At 39.6% G+C, this 27,896-nt stretch overlaps 1 protein-coding gene across 2 annotated transcripts; it reads left to right on the forward strand.

Annotated features, from left to right (window-relative positions):
* The first annotated feature begins 625 nt into the window (after positions 1-625).
* CAT (catalase) lies at positions 626-25,900 on the forward strand. Of its 2 annotated transcripts, none has more exons than XM_074276884.1 (13): positions 626-803; positions 9,091-9,262; positions 9,901-10,011; positions 11,497-11,627; positions 12,500-12,604; positions 13,029-13,154; positions 14,881-15,072; positions 15,437-15,589; positions 18,862-19,000; positions 22,185-22,315; positions 22,545-22,695; positions 23,936-24,072; positions 24,800-25,900. In XM_074276884.1, exons 1-13 carry the CDS (start codon positions 738-740, stop codon positions 24,863-24,865), a joined length of 1,680 nt encoding a protein of 559 aa, XP_074132985.1. In that variant the 5' UTR covers positions 626-737; the 3' UTR covers positions 24,866-25,900. The 2 variants fall into 2 exon arrangements, with proteins under 2 accessions (XP_074132985.1, XP_074132984.1); XM_074276883.1 differs by having other exon boundaries at positions 22,545-22,652; positions 23,989-24,072.
* Positions 25,901-27,896: the final 1,996 nt, after the last annotated feature.

Below are 27,896 nucleotides of genomic sequence, written 5' to 3' on the forward strand. Positions count from 1 at the left end.
TTAGTCAATTGGCCCCAGGCCAGAATTTCAGTTTCACACACAGACTAAAATACTTCACACGCGGGTGACTTTTGGGCGAGTCCATTCACCTCTGGGCCTCAGTTTCCCTATCTGTAAAATGAGGACAGCCTAGATGGTCTCCCCCACCCCCAAATCTGATTCTTTCCCCCAGCCCCTTAGGGTAATGTCTAGCAAGCAGCAGAGACGGTTAGGTGGCCCTGTGCTTAGAGTGCTGGGTTTTAGTCTGGAGGACCCGAGTTCAAATTCAGCCTCAGGCACTTATTAGCTGGGTGACCCCGCCTTAATTCACCACTGAAGGAAGTGGCAAACTGATGTATTTGCCCATAAACTTCACACGGGGTCATAAAGACTCGGACACGACTGGAAAGACTAAAAGGCTGCACACAGTAGGCGCTTATTAAATGCTGGTTGCCCGGACTGTCCGTTTTCCCACCCTCTTCTCCGCTTCCTTCGGAATCCCTCCGGGACTTCTCCCTAGCTCATTCCCACCCCCGCCCGCCCAACTCAAGATCCCACCTAAACTAAACTAGAGCGAGAGGCCGCCAGCCAATCGCGGGGCCGTACGGCGGAAGGGCGGGCGCTGATTGGCCGAGCTTGACGCCTTTTTCCGCGCCCGGCGGGGCCCCTGTCAGTCAAGCTGCGAGGCAGAGCGCGGAGCGCCGCCAGCCAGTTCGGAGCGCGTTCGCCTCTGCTGCCCGTGCACCCGCTGCTTCACCATGGGGGAGAGCCGAGACAAAGCCAGTGACCAGATGAAGCGCTGGAAGGAGCAGCGGAGCTCGCAGGTGCCTACCCCCCGCGGGCTCGGGCTGATCCTCCCAGAGGGCCGGAGGATGCCTGGACAGAGACTGCGGGAGACTTAACGGCCCCGGGCTCTGACGACCTCGAGGAGCCGTCCTTTGACCGTTGGGGGCGGGGGGAGTCACCGCTTCGAGGAAGAATCCAATGCAGCTGGTGGGGGGGAGGGGGAATCCATGATCTCGGCCTTCCTTAGTATTAGTCCAGTGACCATGGGTGGGGGGCGGGACTTACAAGCCAGTAGCCTTCCAAAGGAAGGTTCCAGTGGCCTCAGACCAGGGGTGGAATGTTAGTCTGGGGACCCTCTTCCAAAGGAAGGTTCTAATGCCCGCTAACAGAAGGGTGTGTGTGGAGAAGGATCCCCGGGTGTCTGAAGGAAAGTTCCAATGTCCACTAACGGAGGGGGACGGGAATGTGAAATCATTTTCAGAATCCTAGCATCTAAAGGAAAGTACCAATGCCCGCTAACAGGGGGTAGGAAGGTGTCAGTTTCAGGATCTAGGATTTTAAAGATCTAATGCCCGCTAACAGAGCGAGAGGGGCAATGTCAATTTCAGTACCCTCGGGCTTTCAAAGGAAGATGTCACTGCCCACTAACGGAGGGGGCCGAGGGTATCAATGTCAGGATCCCGCGGGTTCTAAAGCAGAGTTCCAACGCCCGCTAATAGAGCGGGGTGGGAGAAATGTCTATTTCAGGATCCCAATAACTGAGGGACTGGCGGGGGGGGGGGGGGGGATATCCGGATTTCAAAAGAAAGTTTCTGGTTCACAGAAAGGATTAAAGGGTGTCACATGAGAAAGGAACCTTGGCAAAAACACCCTATGTCTCTAACCCACGAGCGCCTGGGTGGACCTAGCTCCAAGTATGTTGTTGCGAGGTTGCCAAGTGGTGCAGAGGTCGCAGCTTTGAAATAGGCCATGGGGGAAGTCAGAGAAACTGCAGGAAGGAGAGCCGTGCGGAGCCCTCCACCAGGGGAGGTGCGGAGGCGAACGTCCCCCTCACCCGGAGTGGAGACTGGATTTTGTTTTCGTTGTTAGGCGGAGCTCCCTTTACCCTTCTAAGCAGCCTGTTCCGAGAGATTTGCCCGGAGCACCGAGAGCTTAAGGACATTAGGCACTAAGCTAGACCGATCTTCAGAGGTGAGGGAGCCAGGACTCCGGGGGATCCGGTGATTTATTCCAGATCACGCTGTAATTGTCAGTCTGGTTTTGAACTCGGGCCCTGTGGATTCCCCTACTTGTGAAGTCAGGAAGGAGTTAAACTGATGAGTCTCTGGTTTCCTTCTGACTCTGAGATTCTGTACGTACTCTGGACCCTCCTTTATTGGGGCTATTTCCAGAACAGTTAGATCTCTTCAGACTTCCCCAGCTCTGAAGAAGTGTGCCTGTTTCCCCAAGCTCCAACACTATTTACTAATTCCATTTTTTTATCCTCTTTGACATCTGCTAAGTAGAAGCAAATGGAAAACTTAGAGTTGTCTGAACTGGCCTTTTTAGTGATTAGTGATTTTGGAGCCTTTTTATGGATCAGCACTTCTCAGATTGCTGTAAGAAATCCTGAAACATTCCAGGGTATTTTGTTTTTGTTTTGATGATGTCAATAAGCATCAGAAATGATAATGGGAGAGGATTTGACCACGTGAATGTGCTAAAATTGTGTTTGAACAGAAAGGTACAACCACGAAAGTGAGAGCCCCTAGATTGGGTGATCTCTTCTGCTACTCAGTCCTTTCATGCTGCGGCCTTAGAAATCTCCGGGTCTCCCATTTTAGAGAAGGAGAAGCAGAGGCCAGGATTGGCCAAGCTGTAACTTGTCCAAGGTTCTCAGGACCCAGTTCTCATGATTCCTCGCCAGCTCTTACTCCATTGCCCCACACTTCATGGCTCTTGTTTACCTGGTCTCTGAATTCACCTGATAAATAAGGTGTGCTCCTGACAGGTATGGAGATACACCTGCCTTGGCAACGCTATCTACACTTGCAACCAGGGTGTGAGCTCGAAGGGAAGGTAGTTTATGGAGCGTCTAACTCATGAACAGATTGTGGTGTTAGGGGAATTGGGCACTTTATCAAATGCAGTAACCTGCTGTTAAACTAATAATAAAGAAATATACAATCTATATCATCAGATATTCCGTAGCTATTCTTTTCTCTACAACAGTAGTGTCAAATGCAAATAAAATAGGGCCTCAGAATCATACATAAGGATCCCTGTAGAGATGTACATATTAAAGTAGAAAGTTTCATATGAACACTATGTCTTATTGGATTTTAATTTATTTTGCTAAATATTTCCCAATTACATTTTTTTTCTTTTTGAGGCTGGGGTTAAGTGACTCGCCCAGGGTCACACAGCTAGAAAGTGTTAAGTGTCTGAGACCAGATTTGAACTCGGGCCCTCCTGAATTCAAGGCTGGTGCTCTATCCACTGCGCCACCTAGCTGCCCCCCCAGTTACATTTTTATGTGTTAGGGGGTAGTAGGTTTTTATGTTAGGGGATAGCAAGTTGGTTCAGTGAATAACAATGACTAGAGAGCAGGAGGACCTGAGTTAATATATGGCCTGGGCAGGCTATTTAATCACAATTACTTTAAAAATTAGTTTTTATTGATGCTTTCTATTTCTCACATCACCGTAATTATCCCATATAATATTCTTTTTTGCTCTTTCCTGAGAGCCAGCATATATAATACATACTTTTTTTTAGAGAAGGAAAAAAACAAACGATTGATCTATATATTGAAAAAAGCTGAAAACATGTGTGAGGTACAATACCCACCTCCATGATAGGGTAATTTGGTGGTGTCTTCTCATATCTTGTCAAGTTTTACTGATTTTTGTAATTTTGTTACATTTACTTTTGCTTCTTAGTGTGTGGTTTCTTCCATTTACCTTGTTGTCTTTTGTCTTTGGTTGTGTCGAATTCACTCTGCATCAGTTCATCGAGATCTTTTTGTGCTTCTCTGGGGTCATCACACACATCATTGCTTACAGTACAGCAGTATTCCATCACATTCGTGTACCCCAGTTTGTTTATCCATTCCTCAGTTAATGGCATCTACTTTGTAATGATTCTTAGCCATCACAAAAAAAAGTGCTGCTATAAATAATTTTGCATATATAGGGACTTTCTTCATATTAATGGTCTCTTTGAGATATAAATCCAATAGTGGAGTCTCTGAGTTAAAGGATATAGATGTTTTGGTAACTTCATTTACATAATTCCAATTTGCTCTTCAAAATGGCTGAACCACTTCCCAGCTCCACCAATAATGCATTAGTATGCTTGTCATTGCACAAGCCCACCATTCATTAACTTATTATCTTGGTTTTTTTTTTTTTTCTCATCTTAGCCAATTTACAGGGTGTTGAGATGAAATCTCAGGAGAGTGTTGATTGCATTTCTCTTATTATTAGTGATTTAGAGCATTTGCTCTAGGTGCTTTCTAGTACTGTGCTATTCTTTAGAGAACTGGTTGCAATTCTTTGATTACTTATCTATTCCCAATTATATTTTAATCTGGTTTGGGAACATTCTTGAAGGCCCTGGGTGTGTTTGACACCTCTGCCTTTCAGTATCAAGTGTACAGTTGACATTGCATAATACTTGTTGAATGGTGTCTGCATTTCCAATTATTTTGGATAAAAATAATAGCTTCCAAAGCTATTATTTGTATATATATTATATATATATATATTATATTGTATTATATTTGTATTGTATTATATTTGTATATATATTATATATATATATATTATATTGTAGCTTCCAAAGTATGGCAAAAGCAGCCAGTGTAAGAGGCACTCTTGCAATGTGGAACCAAGTAGCAGGACATTCTCCAAGCTTTGGTGGTTAACATTAAAAAAAAAAAAAATAACAATGAAAAGTTTGCTATTTTCTGTGTTTCTCTTATTTTGGGTGACATGACAGCTGATGTTTTTGCCCCATAGAATAAAGATACTGCTTAATTTGTGAGAATGCAGTTCTGTCCATTTTGCTGACTTTGGAAACCTTTTCTTCTTTTACTTGAAGGCAAAAAACAGATTCACCTCCTTACTTCACTGTGCCTTTCAACTACTAATTCATACATATGAAAGGTGATGGTGACCTGCTTGTCAAAATAAACTTAGACTGGCAAGAAACAGATTTACTACATGATTATGAAAGACTTGTAAATGAGCTTGGTTAGAAAGGATGGCTGTTTTAGTCACTTTCTTCACATAAATCCAAATTGCCTTTAGGCTGCTTTGCTCCCTCAACAGTTTTCCCACCCTACTCCTCTCCCCACCCACTCACTTGTTCTCATCTTTCATTTTTGCCAGTTTTCTAGGTATGAGCTGAAAACTTGGAGTTATCTTGTTTTGTATTTTCTTATTATTTGTGATTTAAAACATTTTTTATTTGGCTCTTAATGGTTTACAATTTCTTAAAGGCTGAGTTTATGGCACTGGAAGCTCAGGCAGGGCCTACCAAGTTGGAAAGCCTTCAAATAGTGCCCAGAGATGGATTCTGGTTACAGGGGAATGAATTATGGGGCCCTAGAAACTCTCCCAGCACTACTTACCTGAGGTGATATGTATAAAGGACTTTACAAAATCTAAAGAACAATTCAAACGTGAGATGTAATTATATTGGTGGTGATAATGACTAATTCATGAAAGGATTGTCATTTGTGTTGGTAAAAGGAAGTATGGACACCAGTAAAATCCTGATGATATGGAAAGGCTTTTAAATCAGTTGTTTAAAAATGATTTTAAAGGACCTCATAAAAAATAAATCACAAATATTTACTCCTCATCATAAATAAAGGGCAGCTAGGCAAGGCAGTAGATAGAACGCCATGACTGAAGTAAGGAAGACATGAGTTAAAATCTGGCCTCAGACACTAGCATTTTTTTTTTTAATAGAACAAAGTCAGCTGCCTAAACTACTTGTAGCTATCTTCTCTAAAGTCAGAGAGAAAGGTTCAATGTCTTTTTAAAATTTCTAGTCCTCTTGTCCTTTGATTAATCATGGTAATCTAAAGAGAAAATTATTTATTCCCTTGCAAAGAGGAGGTAATTCTCACCTTGGAGCACATTATGCATCAGTCCCTTTAGCCAGGTTACATTATACCATGGGTTTGCTTTATCTCTCTGAATGACCTGAAGTGAATGATCTGAAGCTGTAATTGCTGTACAGTGTTGACTGTTTGACTTCCTCCTGATTCTTTTGCTCCCTGTGGCCTCTGAGAGGACTCTCGCTGCTTGGTTCATGTTTAGATAGTAAAGATCCATTTCCAACACTGCCATTCACTCACAGTTTCCTAATGAGCTTCACTTTCCCACTTTGAAGAAATACAGAACCATGGGTCTCTGTGACCTAAAGTGTCCTAAGTTAGATAATAATATGGGATCATTTTTACAAGAATTTGCAGCCTTAACTAGAGTCAGGTTAGAGTCAATACTATTAATTTCTTTTATTCCCTCCTCTAGATTTATTTTAAATTTTATTGGTGTCTTTTAGATTTTATAGCATAGATTTCCCAATATCTTCTGTCATCAAAAACAAACAAAAACAACAACCACAACAACAACAACAAACAGTTCAAACCAATTCCCAGGCATCTGATTGGTGCAATGGATAAAGCACCATGCTGAAGTCAGGAAGATTCATCTTCTTGAGTTTAAATCTAGCCCCCAAAAGTCACTGGCTGTGTGATCCTGGGTAAATCACTCCTATTTACCTCAGTTTCCCCATTTGTAAAATGAGCTGGAGAAGGAAATGGCCCCCCACTTCAGTGTCTTTGGGGCAGCGAGCAAATGGAGTCACAGAGAATTGGACAGGATTAAAAAATGACTGAACAACAATAAAACCAATTCTATCCGACAACACAGACACCATTGGGTTACCTGTAAAGCTTTCACCTCTTTCCAGGGAAGAGGGAGGAAATTTGTTACATCATCAGCTTCCTGGAGCCAATATTGGTTATTGCCTTTAATTTCACCTTTTCCCCTTAACCTGAATCTTATTTTGAAAACATCGGGAGTCTCCTTCCTTTTAATTATCTGCTTTCTGGTCACATTTTATTCTTTTAGCCACATCATTCATATTAAGGCAACTAGAAGAAACCCATTGTCTTGGTTTGAAGATCTCTTGGGATTCCTGTACTGATGCTTTTGTATCACGATGGTTCAGCCTTTGCATCAAGAATCCATGGCTGAAAGATTCAGTTTTATATTTAATTTAAAAAAATGAATTCCTTGTTGTACTTATTTATAGTTTCAGGGCTGACATCTTCATTCCTTTTGGCTCTTTGTTTACCTAATCACATTTTGACAAATTAAATTTTTAGAAAGGGATATCTTGCTCCAGATCTCTTCTTTCTCTCTGACTGGTTTATTTTTTATTTATTCATTCCTTCATTTATTTATTTATTTGCTAAGGCAGTTGGGGTTAAGTGACTTGCCCAGGGTCACACAGCTAAGAAGTGTTAAATCCGTCTGAGACCAGACTTGAACTTGGGTCCTCCTGATTTCAGGGCTGGTGCTTTATCTGTTGCACCACCTAGTTGTCTCTGGTTTATTCTTTTAACTTTTTAAAAATCCACTGAAAGTAAATCATCAGAAAGGCTCTCTCTAGCTTTAGAAAATAGGTTGTCAGAGTCCAAAAAAAACCTTGTTTTCAATTAGAGTAAAATGTTCCTCGTGCCTTTTTGAGGATGGGATCATTAGAGGAAGTATATTTAATATGAAGAAAGTTAATAAATTACTCAGGCTCTTGTTTGCCATGCTCTAATACTAACCACAGTCATAAATCACCTGTATAATGAGCCTCATGTAAAGTGCTTGTTTTGAAATATACATTATCCCTGACAATCACATTCCCCTCAAATTGTCATCTGAAATCTGTTGTCTTAAACTGTGGTTTGTGACCCCATCCGAGGTCTCCAGAAGGAAGAAGAAAAGGCTTCTAAAGTCAGCAAAGTAGACAGAACTACATTATCACAAATTAAGCAGCATCTTTTTATTCTATGGAGCAAAAACACCAGCTATCATGTTGCCCAAAAGTGGGGGTCATGAAATTGTGATTTATCATCAGTAAATATTTGATTTGTATATCTATTTTATATACCCAAAGTTATGTAAAAATTTCTCAGACGAAAAGGAGTCGCAAGTGGAAAAAGTTTAGGAAGCCCTGATCTAAACTTTCATTGTGACAAGGAGGTGATTCTGGATTCTGTGTGGCAGAGGGCTAGCTCTGGCAGCAGGTAATAAGAACCCCTACCTCCTAGGATAATTATGAGAATCAAATGAGATATTGTTTATAAAAGGCTAATTACTTACCCAGTGCTTGCATATAGCAGGCAGGGAATAAATGCTCAATCTCTTTCCTTTCCTTCAATTTCACCCCCAGCTTTCTGACTTTGGGACTGAATCTCTGATTCTCTGATTTCTTTGACTGTAAAATTCAGGTAGTAAATACTTATAGATGTAAATATATATATATATATATATATATATATATATATATATATATATATATATATATATACACAGAGAGAGAGAGAGAAATACTTATTGTGTCAGATAAGATAATAATGTCTATATAAAATGCTTTGTAAGCCTTAAAGCCCCATAGCAATGTCAGTTTTTAACAATAAGTTGCTAGGCATTTATCCATGGCTGATGTCTTCAGTCAACAAATGCTACATAGCTACTATATGTATCAAACTAGAGATACAGATAATGATGTATTTGTATTGTTCTATGTATTATATATTTATGTATATAGTATATGTATTTTTACCCACAGAAAGCTTCCAGTTTAGTGAGGGGAGACACAAAATATAGATGAATATATTTAAAATAAATAATAACAAGATGAGATGCCAAGTAATTAAGCATAAAGCAGTTTGGGAGGGAGGGTGCTATGGCTTTGGGTCAGACTCCGTGACCTCAGGAGATCCATGAGCTGAGCCTCAGAAGCCCCCCCCTCCTTTTTTTTTTTTTTTTTTTTTTTTTTTTTTTTTTTTTTTTTTTTGCTTTGGAACCAGTAGCATAGCCAAGTAGGGATGTTTACCGACCGTGGCTGAAATACAAATGGAAAATTTAGCAAGTGTTCTGAAAAATCACAGCTGAGCAGGATGATAGGGATGATACATTTCATGGGTCAAGTGGAAAGGTATAGAATAGATCACCCATTGTGATCATGTAAATTGGAGACATGTTGATATTAACTAATTAAATATCCTTTTTAAGTGTGGATTATTTTTCTATGCCCCTCTTTTTTTAGAATCCTTCACAACTTACCACAGGATCTGGTAATCCTGTAGGAGACAAGCTTAATATTTTGAGTGTGGGACCTCGGGGGCCCCTTCTCGTTCAAGATGTGGTTTTCACAGATGAAATGGCTCACTTTGACCGAGAAAGAATTCCTGAGAGAGTTGTCCATGCTAAAGGAGCAGGTGAGAGATGCATTTTAGCTGTTGTACAATAATTATTTTATGCTGGTTGGGTTGAAAATGGATATCCTCAAGCCCTCATTTTATACCTTTGTCTTAATGATGAAATAATTTGTCCAATTCTAGCATAGGGACTTGAATCTCTCTGCTCTGTGGAGTTTCTGTTGGAAAACTTGCTAATTTACTCCCTCTATTGGAAGAGACCTGAATCTCATCATGTAATCCATCCCCACTCATCTATCTCTCTGAGCAGTTTTGCAAGATTTTTCATTTTTATGATTTTAAATTCAGCATTATGCCATCTTCAATGAATGGCTAATATCGTTCCTGCCCTAAGGTGCCTTTTCTGGTTTTTTCCCCCAGCCTAGGATTCTTTCTCTCTTTTTACAAATGCTACTCTTCCTGTAAACCTCAGCTCAAGATTTAGCACCTTTGTGAAGTTCTTCCAACACATTTTAGATCATATTAACTGAATTCCAGCCCAGTGCTCCTGCTTTAGCATTTAAACACATACACACTATTTCCTTTACATCTATAGACTATAAACTCTTGGAGAACAGGGCTACTTTCTACTTCTCATAGGCAGGCACAAGAGAGGGACTCATTTTTTATTTGTGGTGTTTTGTGTGCTTGTCTCATAGGAGCATTCGGATATTTTGAAGTCACTCATGACATTACCAAATATTGCAAGGCAAAGGTGTTTGAGCATGTTGGGAAAAGGACTCCAATTGCTGTTAGATTCTCTACAGTTGGTAAGTCATCAGTTTTAATTACCTGATCTTTATTTATCTGCACTGTCTGTTTTGTAATTAGTATTGCCTCCAGCCTCAGCTACTCACTAGCTGTGTGATCCTGGGCATGTCTCCTTATCCTGTTTGTCTCAGTTTCCTCATCTGTAAAATGAGCTGGGGAAGAAAATAGCAAAGCACTCCAGCATCTCTGTCAAGAAAACCCCAAATGGGGTCACAACTGAAATGACTCAACAATGACAACAAATAGCATCTCCTGTAGAAACAAGCTTTTTTTGAGGGTGGGGGAAGGAGCTTTGAAAAATAGAGCAAAATTTCAAAATAGCCAAAACTTCCTGATACTTGTTAGGAAACTACTTACATTTTACCTGGTGGAATCTTGAATAGTAGTACTTAGGGGGCAGTGACTCCTTACCTATTATTGGAAATCTCTAGATTTTCATTACAAGCACTAGTTTTTACTTCAACGCTCCAGAATTGAGATTTTATTCTCCCCCTCATATTGTTTCTTATGTGGTCTTAATAGGTTTTGAGGGTCTTCTTTTATTACTAAAGAACAAATTTAATTACAAATTGGGAACATTATTTTATTTTATTTTATTATTTAAAATTTTTTTATCAATTTTTATAATTATAACAATTTCTTTGACAGTACATATTCATAGGTAATTTTTTTTTTTTACAACATTATCCCTTGTACTCCCTTCTGTTCCAAATTTTTCCCCTCCTTCCCTCCACCCCCTCCCCTAGATGGCAGGCATTCCCATACATATTAAATATCTTATAGTATATCCTAGGTACAATATATATGTGCAGAACCGAATTTTGTTGTTGTTGTTGCAAAGGAAGAATTGTATTCGGAAGCTAAAAATAATCTGGGAAGAAAAACAAAACAAAATAAAACAGTGCTCACAGTTTATACTCATTTCCCAGTGGGAACATTATTTTAACTCTGCTTTACTCTTAAACTCATAATTTGGCTGTTTACTGATTCTTCATAACTTTCCTTAATTTTCAGTTTCCTTTTTAAGGAAATTTTGATTTATTGTGGAACTGAAAGACACTTTAGTATTAGTTCAAGAAAGTTTAAAAGTTTATCATTAAGATCATTGGGGTTTTATTCATTTTATTTTATTTGTTATTATTTATTATTTATTACTATTTTACTTGAATGAATAAATGAAAGAGCATTTCTTAAGTGGTTATTTTGTACATAGTGCTGTCTTAGTCACTGAGAATTCAAGACAAAACAGGCAGTGCCTTCTCTTAGGGAGTCCATGTTCTAAGTGGAAAATAACATATCCTTATTAATTTTCACTTTCTTATTTGCCTATTTTCTAGGGTGAATTAACATTGTAAGGTAGAGAAGTGATCCTCTAGAACCCTAAGCATTTCATTGATACCACCACGAGAATGAAGCGCAGGGTTGTGTTGGTCTTCCCAGAGGACTCTATCTTTTCTGACCTCAGTTACTGGTGTATCTTCCAGCCGGAGAATCCGGGTCTGCAGACACTGTTCGTGACCCTCGAGGCTTTGCCGTGAAATTCTACACTGAAGAAGGCAACTGGGATCTCACAGGAAATAACACCCCCATCTTCTTCATCCGGGACCCACTTCTGGTAGGGAAAACTGTTGTACACCCCACAGTGGAGAAGCCTGAAAAGAAAAGGCCCTTTGTTCAGAGATTGCCTGGTTGGTTTTTGGAAGATCCATTGCAAATGAAATCTTGCATTTCAAGATAACAGGAACAAATAGCTTTCTTAGTCTTGGGATTTGATATTAATTGTCATAATAATCATGGCAATCTGCCCTGGCAGGGCTCCAGGGACTCTGAGAGGAGGGACTTCGTTTCTCAGGGCACACAGTGAAGGGCTTATACTGGGATGCTGGACTTTGTGTAGAATTTAAACAGATTCTCCTACTAGAATTTTGTGGAGCAGGAATCTGGAGACAGTTTTGTCAATAGCTGAGCTGGATACAGTTAATAGAACATTTTATCATAGTTAATTCAAGATTCTGATTTATTTGAAAAGCATCTTGATATAAAGGCTGGATAGCTGGCTTTAAAATCAGAAAGCCCTGGGTTCAAATCCAGCTTCTGACTTGATCAGGTGACAATGGTCAACTCACTTAACCCGTGAGGGATCAAGTTAACTCTTTAAGAAGATGCTAATCTACATTGGTTCATTTTGGAGTTCTCAACCTCAGTGGAGTCCACTGCTCAGTTCCTATCTTTCCATTCATTTACATGATACTATTTTAGATTGAAGGCAGGGAATATCTGTTGCCCCCTTTTGTGTCTTCTGCCTTTTGTTTAGTTCCTGGCACATAGCAGGCACTTAATAAATGCTTATTGACTGACCGAAAGCAAAATGACTGATTAAATTTGCAGTACAGTCTATGACTTAGCCCCAAAGCAAGTATGGAAAAGAAGCCATCATTTCTATAGCCTGATTTTGGATTTTCCCCTCCCCCTTTTGTCCCCATTTAGTTTCCTTCCTTCATACATAGTCAGAAGAGGAACCCTCAAACCCACCTTAAAGATGCCGACATGGTTTGGGACTTCTGGAGTCTTCGCCCTGAATCTTTGCATCAGGTAGGAATAGTTGTCTTTAACTGAATTGTGACTTCCCTTTGAGGGAGAATTTACTAATTCTTTATTTCACGGGATTTGGGAAATCATATGGGGATGACTTTTACATTTTCTCTTGGGGGGCTTCCTCTGATTTCCTACAGAGGGAGAATTTTCTGATTTTTTTTCTTTAAAGAAACTTTAAACTGCTAATGTAATCTTAATTAGAATTAGCTTGACAGAAGCAACAGATTGATCATTTCATATATCATGAAGAGTTTCATTAGACTTGGGGTATATAAAGGAAAGATGATGTAATTGTGATTCAGGAAATAAGCATGTAATGGGTGGTCTGTGCACCATATCGTTTGGGCATTTTGCTAGGGCGTGGTTAAGAATCTGCATGGCCATTTTGGCCTTAAACTAAATTTTCTTTGTCTCTTCTCAGGTTACTTTTCTATTCAGTGACCGAGGGATTCCAGATGGCCATCGTCATATGAATGGATATGGGTCTCACACCTTCAAACTGATTAATGCTGATGGAAAAGCAGTTTACTGCAAATTCCACTATAAGGTGATTTTTAGTTTTTCAAATATAGTCATCAGGATTTTTTAGAGCTTTCATTCAATTAATATTTATTGAGTTCCTCTTGTACAAAGGTAAAAGTAAATGAATGATTCAAAGGGCAGAAGCAAAATTCTCCCTTTTTTTTTTCCTCCTCATAGAAAATGAATGATTTGCTTTTGGAAGATACTAAACCATAGGATTTTAAACGTAACAAGAACTTTCTAAATGATCTAGTTCAGCTCCCTCATTTTGCAGATGGGGAAACTGAAACCCAGAAAGAGGAAGTGCTTATTCCTAAGTGAGAAACTGGTTGGTTGCAGACCTGGGCCTGGATCTCAGGTCTCTTGTTACCCAGTCTAAGTGGTCACTTTATTGCCTAATATTGCCTCTGGTTATATGGAATGTTTTAAAAAGACCTTTTCTTCATAAAATACTGCTGTTCATGATGATAAGTACTAGTCATTGAGAACCTCAGAAAATTTTCTTTAAAAGAAAAAGTCTACTTAGTTACGGTCTGAGCTAATTCGAATATCATAAAGTAGAAGCAATGTACTTTTTGTTTAACAAATTTTTGTTGATTTCTTTTGTTTTTAATATTGTTTGTATTTTCCATTGTAATATTATTCCTCCATCTCCTTCCAGAGAGCTAAGGGAATATGCTTTTGTAGCAGTTAGCTGAAAAAATAAAATTATATATCCATCATTAAATATGTATTAAATTCTACTGTATGTCAGGCACTATACCAATCACAGGGGAAACAAAAAGAGTCAAAAGACTAATTCTGTCTTTAAGGAGCTTATAGGGTATATACATTCATTTCTTTGACAAATATTTATTAAGCATTGTAACATGCCCTCCTGGCAGTTACAATTACCAGTCTGTCCTAGGCCCAACAGAGTACCTTTGACCACTGACCTTTGCAGTGTCAACTCTACCCGGCTCGCCTCCTCTGAGGCCTTCAAAGATCTCTGGCCACAATCTCTTGAATCTATAGTTTAATAACCGGTAGTGCGCTCAAGAACAGCCACGTGTAATCTTAAAAGCCTTTATTGTACCTACTCACATAATGCCCTGACTTGTTGGTTCCCTAGTGAACACCTGGTCTGAAGACCCACGTGTTCACTATCAAACTTCTTACCTCTCACGGCTCCATCCGCTTGGCTCAGCTACCCCAGGTTAGGGGGCCAGGTTAAAGAGTGCCAGGTTAAAGAGAGCGACTGATGGCTACAGTGAGCTTATATAGGGCCTCTGAGGTCACACACAGCCAATCAGTGAGAGAGTCATCACCCATGACGAAGCTATCTCAGTATGGCCAAGATCCTACCCACAGGGCAGTCCTGTATCCACAGAGAACACTTCCTGGGGCACTCAATCTCCCGTTGCGCTGTGGCGCCGCCCATTTAAAGGGCCCTTACAATTCCCTTCTCTTGTTTTGTGGGAACCGCATCCTTACAAAGCATCTGCTAGAATTGCTTTTATAGAACACATTTTCAGTATAGACAAACACTATTTTTCGGCTGTTCTGAAAATGGCGTTTAAGGGCTAATAATGGATTTGAAATTTGGAAATGATGATACTCAAACATGTCTCCATGGGTGTTTTAATTATCATGGAAATTAGTGAGGGGCCCTTATTTATGACCTCATAATCCTTTTCTTTGTGGTTCGTTAAGTTTAGACAACTTTGCCAGTTAAACTCGGTCTAAATGCTTCCGTTATTTTTCTCTTTCAGACTGACCAAGGAATCAAAAATCTTTCTGTTGAAGAGGCTGGAAGACTTTCTCAGGAAGATCCTGATTATGGCCTGAGGGATCTCTTCAATGCCATTTCTACAGGCAATTACCCAAGCTGGACATTTTACATCCAGGTCATGACCTTTGAACAAGCAGAAGCATTTCCATTTAATCCATTTGACCTCACTAAGGTAAAGCAAATTTAAGACTTAGATGGCCTAACATTTCCTTACTCTTGTTTTCCCCTGCATTGAGTATGAATTGAGAATGAAAGGGAAATTATGGACTAGTGACAAACAGGATATTATTGACTTAGAAATTTTAGCCAAATGTTCTTTCAGTGTGTAATTATCATTGCTGAATTGCTTGGAATCGCATCTGTTTGTGAAGGGATAAGTTTTGTGAAAGGTGTGAAAGATAAATTTTTTTGTAGATGGCGGCACCAAGAATGATCTCTTGGCTTTTGCCATTTGTCGCTAGGGTGCCAGGATTTCAAAAACTGGGTTTTTGCACTCTTTAGCTTATCTCTTGTACTTGATGCTCCCTCATTTCCAGGTTTGGTCTCACAAAGACTACCCTCTTATCCCAGTGGGTAAACTGGTCTTAAACAGGAACCCTGAGAACTATTTCGCAGAGGTGGAGCAGCTTGCTTTTGACCCGAGCAGCATGCCGCCAGGCATTGAACCAAGTCCTGATAAAATGCTGCAGGTGAGTTGGATGGGTTCTGTGTTGTTCACTGCATCCTAGACTGACTGTCAAGCCCGCCTCACCTTAGGTTTGAAGCTTGGGAGGTTCCAAGTGTGGGAATGCTTCGGGATGAGAGCTTAGTAAGTCAGTCAGTAACCGGTCTTTACCTACCATATTGCCAGGTATTATGCTACGTGCACGGGATGCAAAGAGCCACAAGACAGTCCCTGTCTTTAAGGAACTTACAATCTAATGAGGGAGACCACATGCCAACAAATATATAGAGGAAGCCCTTACGTAGAATAATTAAGAAATTTTTAAGAGAGGGAAAGCTCTGGAATGAGGCGGGTAGGGGAAGGCTTCCTGTAGAAGGTGGGATTTTAGTTGGAACTTAAAGGAAGCTGGCGGGTAGGAAGTCCAGAGTGGAGGAAGAAGAGCATTCCAGACATGGGGAACAACAAGCGAGATAGAACTGAGAGGTGGAGACCAGACACATTTACTAGGCCCTTCTGCTGCCTAACTAACCCATCCCCTTGAATCCACTTAGTGATGAATAGTGTTAGAGCAAGAGGCCATTAGGTTTTAAGATTCTGATATTTGCTTTTTTAAATGCGTCTCAGAAATTATTTGCATTTTACAGAGTGCCTAGCCTGTAGCCCGTAACAATAAATGTTGATTGATTGATTCGGCAGTCTTGTCATTGTAGGAGGGCTGGGCAGTTTATTGCCTGCAATTAATTAGTAGGCAAGAGCATGCCTTGGTCAAAACTCTTCTATTAATTTATTATTTTGTTAATGTGGCCTTTAATTTTTCCACTTATAAACAGAAAATATTGATGAAATTAATAATTGAGTTGCTGTTGCTGATGTTTAAGATGCACTGGTTTTGCCTTAATTGTTGTCCTTAATAATAATAATAATTATATATATACCTATATATATATATTATAAATATAATTAATAATTATAATCCTTAATATTGGGTGTATTTGGCATAATTCAAGCCATATTACACTCTTGTAGCATGAGTAACTATTTTCTTAGGTAAGAATTCAATGGGAAAAGAACTGGTTTAATTAACAAATCACTGAGCTATTATCTGTTTTCTTGAACTACACCCATGAACTAAGGGTTAATCAGAAGTGAAGTTTTCATAAACCTATCATATTCATTATATCCTGCTTTTTATGTAATAGTAATAATTATACATACACATACACACAAACACATACTTTTTTTGGCTAGGCACTTGGGTTAAATTGCACAGGGTCACACAGGATGCATTTAGTGTATGAGACCGGATTTGAACCCAGATCCTCCTGACTTCAAATCTGGTGCTTTATTCCTGGCACCATTTAGCTGTCCCTGTAATAATATATCTTAAGACGCTGGTTATTATTTTTTAAATTGAAAAGCTATAAAAATAAATCTTTTTTTTTTTTCGCTTTTTTTTTTGTGTGTGGAGGCAATTGGGGTCAAGTGACTTATCCAGGGTCACACAGCTAGGAAGTATTAAGTGTCTTAGGCTGGATTTGAACTCAGCTCCTCCTGACTAAAGGGATGATGCTCTCTCTATCCACTGTACCACCTCACTGCCCCATTAAATCAAAATATTAAACATTCTTTATGATATGTTAAAATTTTTCCCAATCTTTGATGAGATTTTTGTTGGGATTTTGTGTTGTGATAAATATGTACATTCTGTTGTATGTTGTGCTTGGCAAACTTCAAATTATTTCATAGACTTTTACTTGTTTTTAATGACTTCAGAATGTCTCGTTACGGCACTATACTACAGGTTCTTAACTGTTTTCCTGTTGTTGGATATTCGGACCTTTTCCTATTGTGTTAAAAACTTCCTTCCTCTGTGAAATATCCCCATAAACACCAGGACTGTGGTGGCGTAGGACGATAACGAAGGAGGCCGTGGTCTTGCTTTTGTTTACGGAGTGATTGCCCAGCCTCTAGGAGACTGGCTCTGGAGTAAGGAGTTAGTGAAGCTTCAAGCCAAGACAGAGCCTGGACTGTGCTATTGGCAGAAACAGCAGAAAAAGAATAGACCCTCGCTCATTTGCACTGATTTGGGGAGCTGTTTTCAGACAAAGTATAGTCAGGTATAGTGAATGAGAACAATTTGTTCCAATGACCGTGAAGGCGACTGTAGCCGGCTGTTTGGGGTGCTCAGGGCTTGGGCAGACATTGAAGATGCTGCATTCTGGGCCATTGCCAGTCACCAACTTTTGTCTTGTCACTGAACTTCGGTGACTCTGGAAGAGAGTGAGACTGATAACTTTGTGCAGCTTTCCTCCCTTAAAGCCCATACATGCATACTGAATTAGGAGTTTGGCACAGCTGGATTTTAATCCCAATAATTTAAGTTATTTAGTGCATGATATTAGGCCAGCAAGTTCCTTTTTTCAGTTTCAGTTCTTCATTTCTTCACGAAACTAAAAGTGATACCCTGTGAGATATTTGTCTCCATATCATTATGCGTCTTCTAAAGAAGAAGGTCTCTTTTATTTGTCTTTTTTGGATAATTTTCTTAAAAGAATAATACTAATAATAGCATTGAAGGTTTGCAAAGCCCTTTTTCTCACAACTATCCTATGGAGTTGGTTGTATAACGTCCAACTGCTTTGTAAAAACAAAGGCACTTGGGCTGTAACCAATGGAGTGGCAACTCGGTGGGATCTTGTCTTCTGCTGCTCACTACATTTTCCTGTAAATAGAATATTTTGACCACCATTTAATATTTTATGATTAAGTTTGTGTACATCAGCTTCGTTATTTTAACCAATAGCAATACAGCTAATTGTAATATAGAGCACTTTTGTGATGGAATGTTTTGTAGTGAAACTTTAGCATTGTTTTCTCTTTTATTGAACTAAATCATCCTATTTTCTGGTTCCCTTTTTCTTTGAAAAGTAGCACATACCAAAAAATCACTATTTCAGTGGGGCTTTGGTTAATCGGGACCTTTTAAATGAATAACTTTCATGGAAAAAAGAAAAAGTTAAGTAAATGATGTGACTTTGTTGGTCATTTGTAAACTGAAAAAAAATCTGCAGAATAGATTTTAAAATTAATATTAGCTTAACTTGGGATACATCATGGAGATTAAACTACTTTTCAGTAAGGATAATGCTCAAAATAAAAATAAATCTAATCCTCAGTGGGGTACATGCAGGACTTTTCAGTATTTTGTGCTTCATGGAATTATCTTTCTATCTGTTGATTAAGTATAATAAATAAACTTTTACAACTTGAATTAAAAATCCAAAATCATTATTTTAGGGTCGTCTTTTTGCATATCCTGATACTCACCGCCATCGCCTAGGACCCAACTACCTTCATATACCTGTGAACTGTCCTTACCGAACTCGAGTGGCCAACTACCAAAGAGACGGACCCATGTGCATGTCTGACAACCAAGGTACCCTCCAAACTCTTCGGTATCCTAGGCAAGGAGAAGCTTACTTCTAAATTTGCAGTCTCAGGATTTCAGTCTGGAAAGTCACCTTCAGGAGCCCATTGAGTTCAAACCTCTGATTTTCTAGATGAGGTATATGAGGCTCAGATGTGGTTGATACAAGAGCATGTTGGATAATAAGGAGCAGGCCTCAGATGAGAGCCCCGGGCCTTCTAGGACTGGAAATCTCCTGTTCTTCCCATGGTGCCGCTTTCCTTTTATTTTGGCTGCCAGAAAGGGAAGTTGATTCAGCGGGAAAAAATCTTTGATTTACTATCCATTCCTTGAATTTTCCACTTTATAACCGATTGTTTTGATATTTTATACACAGCTAGATATAACTAATTACTTTAATCTGCCCTCTTGACTTCTTGAGTGTCTTTATGAGAAATGGAGCTTTACTTTCCTCCTTTCTAGCCCTCCCAGTATACAAAGCACATCACCAGAATCCATTCCCAGACCCTCTGTCTAATTAGATTCCTTCTATGTCTCCTGATGATTGGATTCTGAGGTGACATATGTCATCTTTCCAGACCATATATGACTTGGCAAGATTTATTGTGATCTTTTAATATCAGCAAAATCAATTAAGTATGCAATAGAACTTTTACATTTGAATAATATGTTTCTTTATGTTCTTATAGATCTGAGAATCTATTGATGTTTCCTCCTAAGTTTGTCACAGGGAGTCTACCCAGTGTGCTGGGACCTTCCTCTCATATTCTCTTTACAGTATAAGAATACCAATGGAGACACAGGAGGACCGATAGTTTTCTTTTTTTCCTTCCCCCCTCCCCCCAGGGCTATGTATTGCCCAGTTTTGTGGTACATAGATTTCTTTTATGGTGTCCTTTATGCCATTTCTCCTGCATTATCTCTTATTAGCCCTAATTTACAGGCTGATCATGATCACCATATTTCTCTCTATCCCCTGAGCCTCTGTAGTGTTTCCATTAGTTTTCTGGAGGTCTCTGGACCAGCCTTTGTTTCAGCAGAGTAATCACCATGAGAATAGCCAGGGATAAAGTCCAAATTCTTTATTATCTCCTTTACAATCTAGTTTCCTTGCCTGGGGCCCGAGCTTGCTTTCTAGAGATCCTCAAGATTGTGTCTTGGTTTCTGTGGGGGAGGCTGGAAGACCACTACAATGGTCTCTGTTTTGAAGTTTGTCTCAGTCCGAGAGCTTGTGCTCCAGCCTCCAGCCACTGTCTTCCCCCAGTCTGTTCCAGTCCCTTTCCGAGTCTGGCTCTGAGCCCTTCTGAGTCTGTCTCTGGCTGAGTTTGCCCCAGTACACTGAGTATAAGCCAACCATTATATCACTAGAGAACCATTATTTGTTGTAAGATGAATTCAACCATACTGTGTGAGAACTATTAAGCACCATGCTAAACTAGATAACCATTGTCTTATCAATTTCGCTGAGTTAGCACCTTGTATTGTAAGAATCTTTGTTTCAAGTACAGAGTTCTGGCCATTACAAACCTCAACTTCAATTATTCATAGCAATGATCAATTCCGTCCTTTGTGTCCCTTTCACTTTCATTTTGCCCATCCATTTCTGTGAATATTTTTCTTTCTTTTTTGAAAGATTTATTTCTTTCAATCGATGAAAATCCACCTAATCTTCTTCCCACTTTTCCTTTCCCCCATTTAGAAAGAAAGGAAAATATTTATAGTTGAGCTAAACAAGTTCTCCCATTGGCCGTGCGTTCCCAAAATATGCTTCGTGTGCACTGAGTTCCTCATGTCTCTATCAGGAAAGGGGTAACAGGCGTCATCATGAGACCTCTGCAGTGTGATTTGGCCTTCCTGAGTCTTCCAGAGTTGTTTGATTTTGCAGCTTTGTTGCTACTTCATATGTTGTTTTCCTGCTTCTGCTCACTTTATTCTGAGTTAGTTCACACAAATCTTCTCAGGTTTCTTTGAAACCCTCCTCTTCCTCATTTCTTAGAGCACTGTGGTATTCACTCACATTCATAGACCGCAATTTTCAATTTTTCCAGATTTTCCCAAATGATGGGAAACCCTCCCTTGAGGATGCATCCTCCTTTAATCACTTTACGTGAGAGTGTCAAGTGTCACCTGCTCTTCTGACCCCTTTTTACTTGTGCCTTTTAGTTATACAAGAGACTTTCCCCCATCTTTCCTCTCCCTTTCCCCCAGTGGATTTCTCTTCCGTGAAGATCACCAGAATCCATTCCCAGACCCTCTGTCTAATTAGATTCCTTCTATGTCTCCTGATGATTGGATTCTGAGGTGACATATGTCATCTTTCCAGAATAAAATGTACGCAGATTGTTTTCTAGGTCACTCATTTTAGCTATGAGATTCTTTATTTTTTTTTTTATTTTTTTTTTTTTTACTTTGATTTAATGTTTCTTGTAGCCTTGTGGAGTCATTGGCTTCTATTTGGTTCGTTCTGATTTTTCAGGGAAATTGTTGCTTGGGTAAGGTTTGGTCTTCCTGTGCCTGCCAAACTATTAATTCCTTTTCTAATTCTTTAATCTGTAGCTCTCATTTTTTTCCAGTTTTTTTTCTAAATGCTCTCATTTCATTGATAAAAATATTTTTTATTCTTTTCTTTTTTTAAGTTTATGCGTCATCTCTTCCAGGAATTCTAGCTGAGCTTGTACTCTAGTTATATTTGTTCTTATATGATTTTCCTTTTACCAAGCTACATGCCCTTGCTAATAAAGGATATTATCCTAGGGGGAAATATACATATATATATATATATATATATATATATATATGTATATATATATATATATATATATATATATATATATATATATATATACATATATATATATATATATCTGCATAGATAGTTTTCAATATTCACCCTTGCAAAACCTTGTGTTCCAATTTTTTTCTCCCTTGCCTTCACCCTCTTGATCCAATATGTGCAGTTCTTCTGTACATATTGGTAAGCCTTTTTAAGATGCTTAATTGGCCCTCTCCTGTTCCCTGACCTTGGATAGGTGTGGGTCCAGGTTGCCTGTTGGTATATTTTCCTCCAGTCTCTGGTGGTGCTTCAGTGTGCGTGTTATTAAAGATGACATTAGTGAGAAGACTCTGATTCTGGGAGTAGAGTGACGCACAAGTGCAGGTTTGAAGTCTTGACCGTATCCCCTGTTCTTTTAAGGTGGGGCTCCCAATTACTATCCGAATAGCTTTGGGGCTCCTCAAGATTATCCCCCGGCTTTGGAGCACCGCTATAAGACCTCAGGGGATGTGCAGCGCTACAACAGCTCCGATGAGGATAATGTCACCCAGGTAATGGCCGGCAGCTGCTGTCTCATTCTGTAAGAGCTTTCTAGTTCCTGGGGGTTCCTTAGGAAATGACTGCCATGGTCTGGAGCTTCCCTCCAGTGTCTCATTGGGTGGCTCTGGAGCCAGTCACACAAGCCCATGGAGGGGGAAAGCCGAGGCTCCTTCTTCTGGGCTTCTCTGTTAGTCTTTCCCTGGGATGAGCTGACCCTTTGGCTTCCTGTGGCTCTGGCAGGTGAGAGAGTTCTTTGTCCGAGTGCTAAATGAGGAGCAGCGCCAGCGCCTGTGTGAGAACATTGCGGGGCATCTGAAGGACGCCCAGCTCTTCATCCAGAAGAAAGCCGTGAGTGATCTTTGTATAGTGGGGGGCTGGGGGGCGGGACTGCGTGTTTGAGGGCCTGGAAGGGCAAGGCTGGGAAAAGGTATTCTGGAGCAAAGGCAGCCTCTCTACTCTTTGATCTAATGATCAGGAGGCCACTTGGGACCTCTTTCTCTTTCTCTTCAGGGTTTCCAGGGTGTGGGCAGTCCCCTCGATCCTCTGGCCCATGCTTAAAATGCTCAGTCACAATTTCTTTAAGTTCTTAAAATTGGAGGAATTCTCTCACTGATTTTACATGACTACAGCCCCGTATTGTACAAGATTCATGTATATGTTGAAAGTGAAGGTTGATACAGTGCCTTTAAACCTGATAAAAATACAGGTTTGACCATAGATTTCAGTAGTTGTAGCCAGCGGGAACATGGTTCTAAACTTTGGATTTCTAAAGAATGTTGGTGGCTGACCCTTTGTAACCAGTTCAGTAGAAATTTACTGAGGTGGACAGAACTGTAGTCTCTGGAGGAAGTTAGCTCAGTTTGAAGCTGTTTTCTCAAAGCATTTTAAAAAAAATAACCTTTAATAAAATAGCTCTTCATTTCTGGTCCTGGTCATTTCGGTATGACCCCTTCTCTCCATGGCTGTTTCCACTCCTCAGGATATAGAGAAAGCCATCCATGTCCAGTTCTGCCTCTATTCCCAAACCACCTTCACGGGCCCAGGATACGGCTTAATCTAAGATGGCTGTGTCTACAACTGATTGCTTAACTATAGGGTCTGACCAAAAGCAGTAGAGTTATTGCTTCTACAAAGCGGGCATCCCCATGACCTGGAAAATCCATGTAAAATTTTTTGGCCTTTTCTTCACACCAGAAAAATCTAAATGTTTTTCTTTTTCTTTTATGGGATGTTTACAGATCCTTATTATAAAATTGGGTTTGGTCATAGGCTCTCTGTCAAAACTTCCCCCAAATTCCCATTTAATTTCTGGTGCCGACCCATAAACTATTGAAACCATGATGGGGAAAGTTGTGGTATGGAAGGGACAACTATATATATATATATATATATATATATTTATATTTATATATATTTATATATATATATATATATATATATATATATACCTTCTCTCACTTGCTCGCCTCCCTGGCGCTTGGGGCTGGACTAGGGCTCTTGCTGGGAATGCCTTCCTTTAGGACTCTGGAGAAGTCTGAGCTCCCTCCAGCATCCCCCTTATCCATGGAATCATGGGCTTAAGCATGATCTGGAGGCAGCCCTTGTACCTGTTCCTTATCCCTGGACTATAGATTGTGTTGTGGAATGGTTCGTGCAGCTTTGGATTGATTTACTTTGGTTCCAGGTAAAAAACTTCACTGATGTTCACGTAGACTATGGGTCCCGGATCCAGGCGCTCTTGGATAAATACAACGCTGAACAACAGAAGGTAAGCCCTTGCTAGTGGTTGTAGCTTGGCACCTGACTTGGAGTAGGAGAGTGGAGCTCCAGCTTTAGCAGCATTGCCCTAAATTTGAGCAGTAATTGCCCCTATCTTTGTCTCATGGCGAGATCATTGAGAAGAAAAGGTAACTTACAAATTAATTGTAAATGAATTCCAATTCAAAGTGATTTCTGAATTTCGGTTAATTTTTACCATTCCCTTTTCATTCGGCTCCTCTGTGACTAGATCTGGCCAAAGTCTAAGTTCACCAAATCCCCAAATGGTGTTTCTGGTTTTTTAATGGGGTCATTTGGTTGTGACAGAGCAATCATTCAGAACGCTGAGTCTGAGTAATCCCCCTTTCACTGCTGGAGACCAACTGTGTGATCACTTAGTTCAGTTGCTTTCCCTTATTTGGTTAAACAGGTTCTGAACAGAGACTAGGTTAGGTTGCTATCAGTCACAGGAACGGGCTGAATGTCACCGACTCAGCCACACTTGGCCCCCGTGATTTAGGTTTCGAAGAATCCTTACATTCCTTATCTGACCCACTCACTTCTACGGCTGAGGAGACTGAGAGCCCCAGAAGTTACAGAGTTTGTCCAGGGTCACACGCCGTAAGGGGCGGGACCTTGGAGGAGAATGTCTCAGCCTAGTAATGTCATAAGAGGGAAGTACAGCTGCTGCCCTTAGAGATTGCTGTTAAGTTAATTTGCCCTGCTCTTTTAAATAGAATGTGATTCGAACCTATACCCAGTCTGCATCTCATTTGGCTGCCAAGGAAAAATCGAATCTCTGAGATCATCGTGAAACTCTTTTCAGCTAAAGAATTTTACCGAAGAAGCTCCAAGAGGTTAATACTCGGGGTCAGTTGCTGCACAATACAGCACGTCTATATGCTAAATGTGCCCCAATAAAGGCCTGCTTTTAAAAAATATTCACATTTTGCAACAAATAATACTTATTGCCCATTTGGGACCCAGGGTTAGAACTTGGGGAAAGTAATTTCTCGTATTTATGTTGAAAGTGAAGGTTGATACAGTGCCTTTAAGAAAGTGTATTTGGTATTGACTTGTCGATTTCATGTAATGTGCCAGGAGAAAAATTTAGTAGAATTTGAATTATCAATTATCTGATAAAAATTATCTCACAAAATTGATGTTTTCATCTCACCTCATTGCCTCTAAGATAAGAAGAAAGAATCATTTTTCTAAATCTGTGCTTCTTAATCTTTCCACTCATGATCCCTTTTTGCCTGGGAAATTTTTCTGCGACCCTGGGCATATAAAATAGGGATGCAAATCAAACACTGATAATAAATCATAAAGAAATTTATTTTAAAACAATTCTTTGCCATATGTATAATTTTACCATTTATTAAAGAAGAAAGCAAGTTTGCATACTAATGATATTGATGTGCTTGTTTAACATAAAGAATTAATTATTGATGGATTATCTGATACTGTAAGATACATTCAGAAATTTTTTACTGTTGTCACATTTTTCACAACCCTCACATTCAGTTACGCAACCCCATAAGGGGTTGTGATCCACAGTTTAAGAAGTTTTGCGCTAGATGAATCAATTTTTTAAAGAAGAAATCAGTTTTCTTCTAGAGAAAACATTTTTTGGAGCACTCTTTTTCAGGAAATTATTCTGCCCTCATCATTTGTGTTTGATTCATTGTTTCTGCTTGTCATCTTCCAAGTCTTTTTTTTTTTTAACCTTGGAATTATGTTTGCAGTATCAATATGAAGTATTGATTTTTTAAACAGATTGATTTGTAATCATATTTGCATTTTACAATAAAATAATCTCCAATTAAGTAAACAAATTGTGTTTAGTTTCTTTCTTCTGGGTGTGATTAGGTGGATATTAAAACTTGTCAACTGCAGCTGAATCTTAATACAATTCACTAAGCATTTATTAAGTGCTTACTGTGTACTAGGCAGCATGATAGGTTTTGGGAACAATCCAAGCCCTGCCTTCAAGGATCTGACATTCTACTGAAGAGCTCCATCCTTGGCTGACACCCTTGTTAAGACCCCCCTCTAGCAGATCATGGATCACAGCTTTAGGACGGGCAAGGTTTAGAACTGGTGAGCAGGGCCTCCCGTCTCATTGGACAAGTGTGATGACTGAGGTGAAGATCTTGTTCAAAGGCACACAGTAGTAAAAGGCAGGGCTAGGATTGCAGTGATAATAACCACAGCTGGCATTTCCATAACAAGAATGCTAGAAACTTTCTTTATGAGAGGGATCTTACTCCATCCTCACCACAGCTGCTATTCTTTGTTATATCTCCTTGACAGATGAGGAAACTTCAGTCACGTAGCTTGCCCATGATCACATTGCTGCTCAGTGTCTGAGGCAGGGTTTGATCTTGGGTTTACTGATTCCACATATCAGGCTTGATTTGAAGCTAGGTCTAGACGCCAAATTCAGTGTCCTTTGCATCATACCACAGCTGACTGGAAGACAAGGAAGGGCCCATCGACAAAATAGGGTTCACATAATACCAAACAGATCCAGACCAGAGGGGACAAAGAAGGCTGATGGGCAATGGAAAGTCATCCGTAGATCAACCTCTCATTCTTTCCAAATTAGGATTTTTGGGTATTTTTTCCTCTTTATTTTTTAAGATTATTATTATTATTAAGTTATTTCTGCCTACTCTACCTTAAAACAACCCTATTTCCACAGGTTTTCTTCCCTCAATCTCAAGCCTCCTACTTCCCTCCCTCTGTCCCTTTCTATTTTTTAGAGTTTTCTTTAACTTATTATTCCTTTTTTCCCCTCTCTTTTTTCCCTCTCAGTTAATAACTGGTTGTTCATTTAAATCCCTTCTTTCTGCCCATTCAACTTAATTTAAGTTTTAATTTGCCATTACTTTTTCTAAAAAGGATTTCCTTATTTTGCTCTTTTCATGAGTTCTTTGCCTTTTCTGGCTTTTCCTAAATTTTTATTCTTTGTTTCATGGTCTTGATAATCATCCATTTCTCTGATAAACTCATAAAGCTCCTGAAATTTGAATTTCCTCTGTTATTCTATTGATACTGCTCCCTGCCCTTTCCCTCCATTTTGCCTCACTTAAAAGCATCCATTCCTAAAAAAGGTAGAGAGGATAGAAGTATTGGTCCATGGAAGAAGTTTCCACATATCCCTGATCACAAAATCCAATTCTGCCTCTTGCCCTCCAGTCAGTTGTTCAGTAAAGTTATTGCATGTTTATTCTGGTTGAGTTTTGTGCTGAGCCCTGGGGAAATAAAGATAAAAGATAGTCCCTCCTCTCTCGAGTGGGTCATGATCCAGTGAGGAAGAGAACAAGTAAATAATAATGTACAAGTGAGATGTAGATGGGACAAATTAAAAAGAACAGAGAAAGCGTTAGAATTACAAGCATTTCCTGTAGAAGGTTCTATTTTAGGGGCAGCTTATGCAGTAGATAAAGTACTAACCCTGAAATACTGAAGTCAGAAGGACCCTAGTTCAAATCTGGCCTCAGACACTTTATACTAGCTGGGTAAGTCACTTAACCCCAATAACCTTGGGAGGGAGAAAGAAAAAAAAAAGGCGTTATTTTAGTTGGGACTTGGAGGAAGGCAGAGATGAGGAGGAAGAGCTTTTCTTTTCTTTTCTTTTTTTTTTTAATTTAATTTAATTTATTTATTTTTATAATATTATCCCTTGTATTCATTTTTCCAAATTATCCCCTCCCTCCCTCCACTCCCTCCCCCCGATGGCAGGCAATCCCATACATTTTACATGTGTTACAATATAACCTAGATACAATATATATGTGTAAATACCATTTTCTTGTTGCACATTAA

Source organism: Sminthopsis crassicaudata, chromosome 6 (genome assembly GCF_048593235.1).
Source record: "Sminthopsis crassicaudata isolate SCR6 chromosome 6, ASM4859323v1, whole genome shotgun sequence".
Classification (NCBI taxonomy): domain Eukaryota; kingdom Metazoa; phylum Chordata; class Mammalia; order Dasyuromorphia; family Dasyuridae; genus Sminthopsis; species Sminthopsis crassicaudata.

Excerpts from the sequence above, each read along its gene's own strand:
- CAT (XM_074276884.1), top strand. The coding sequence starts at position 738 with ATGGGGGAGAGCCGAGACAAAGCCAGTGACCAGATGAAGCGCTGGAAG. Across the intron at positions 804-9,090 it reads AGGAGCAGCGGAGCTCGCAG|AATCCTTCACAACTTACCAC; the intron begins GTGCCTACCCCC and ends CTCTTTTTTTAG. Across the intron at positions 9,263-9,900 it reads TGTCCATGCTAAAGGAGCAG|GAGCATTCGGATATTTTGAA; the intron begins GTGAGAGATGCA and ends CTTGTCTCATAG.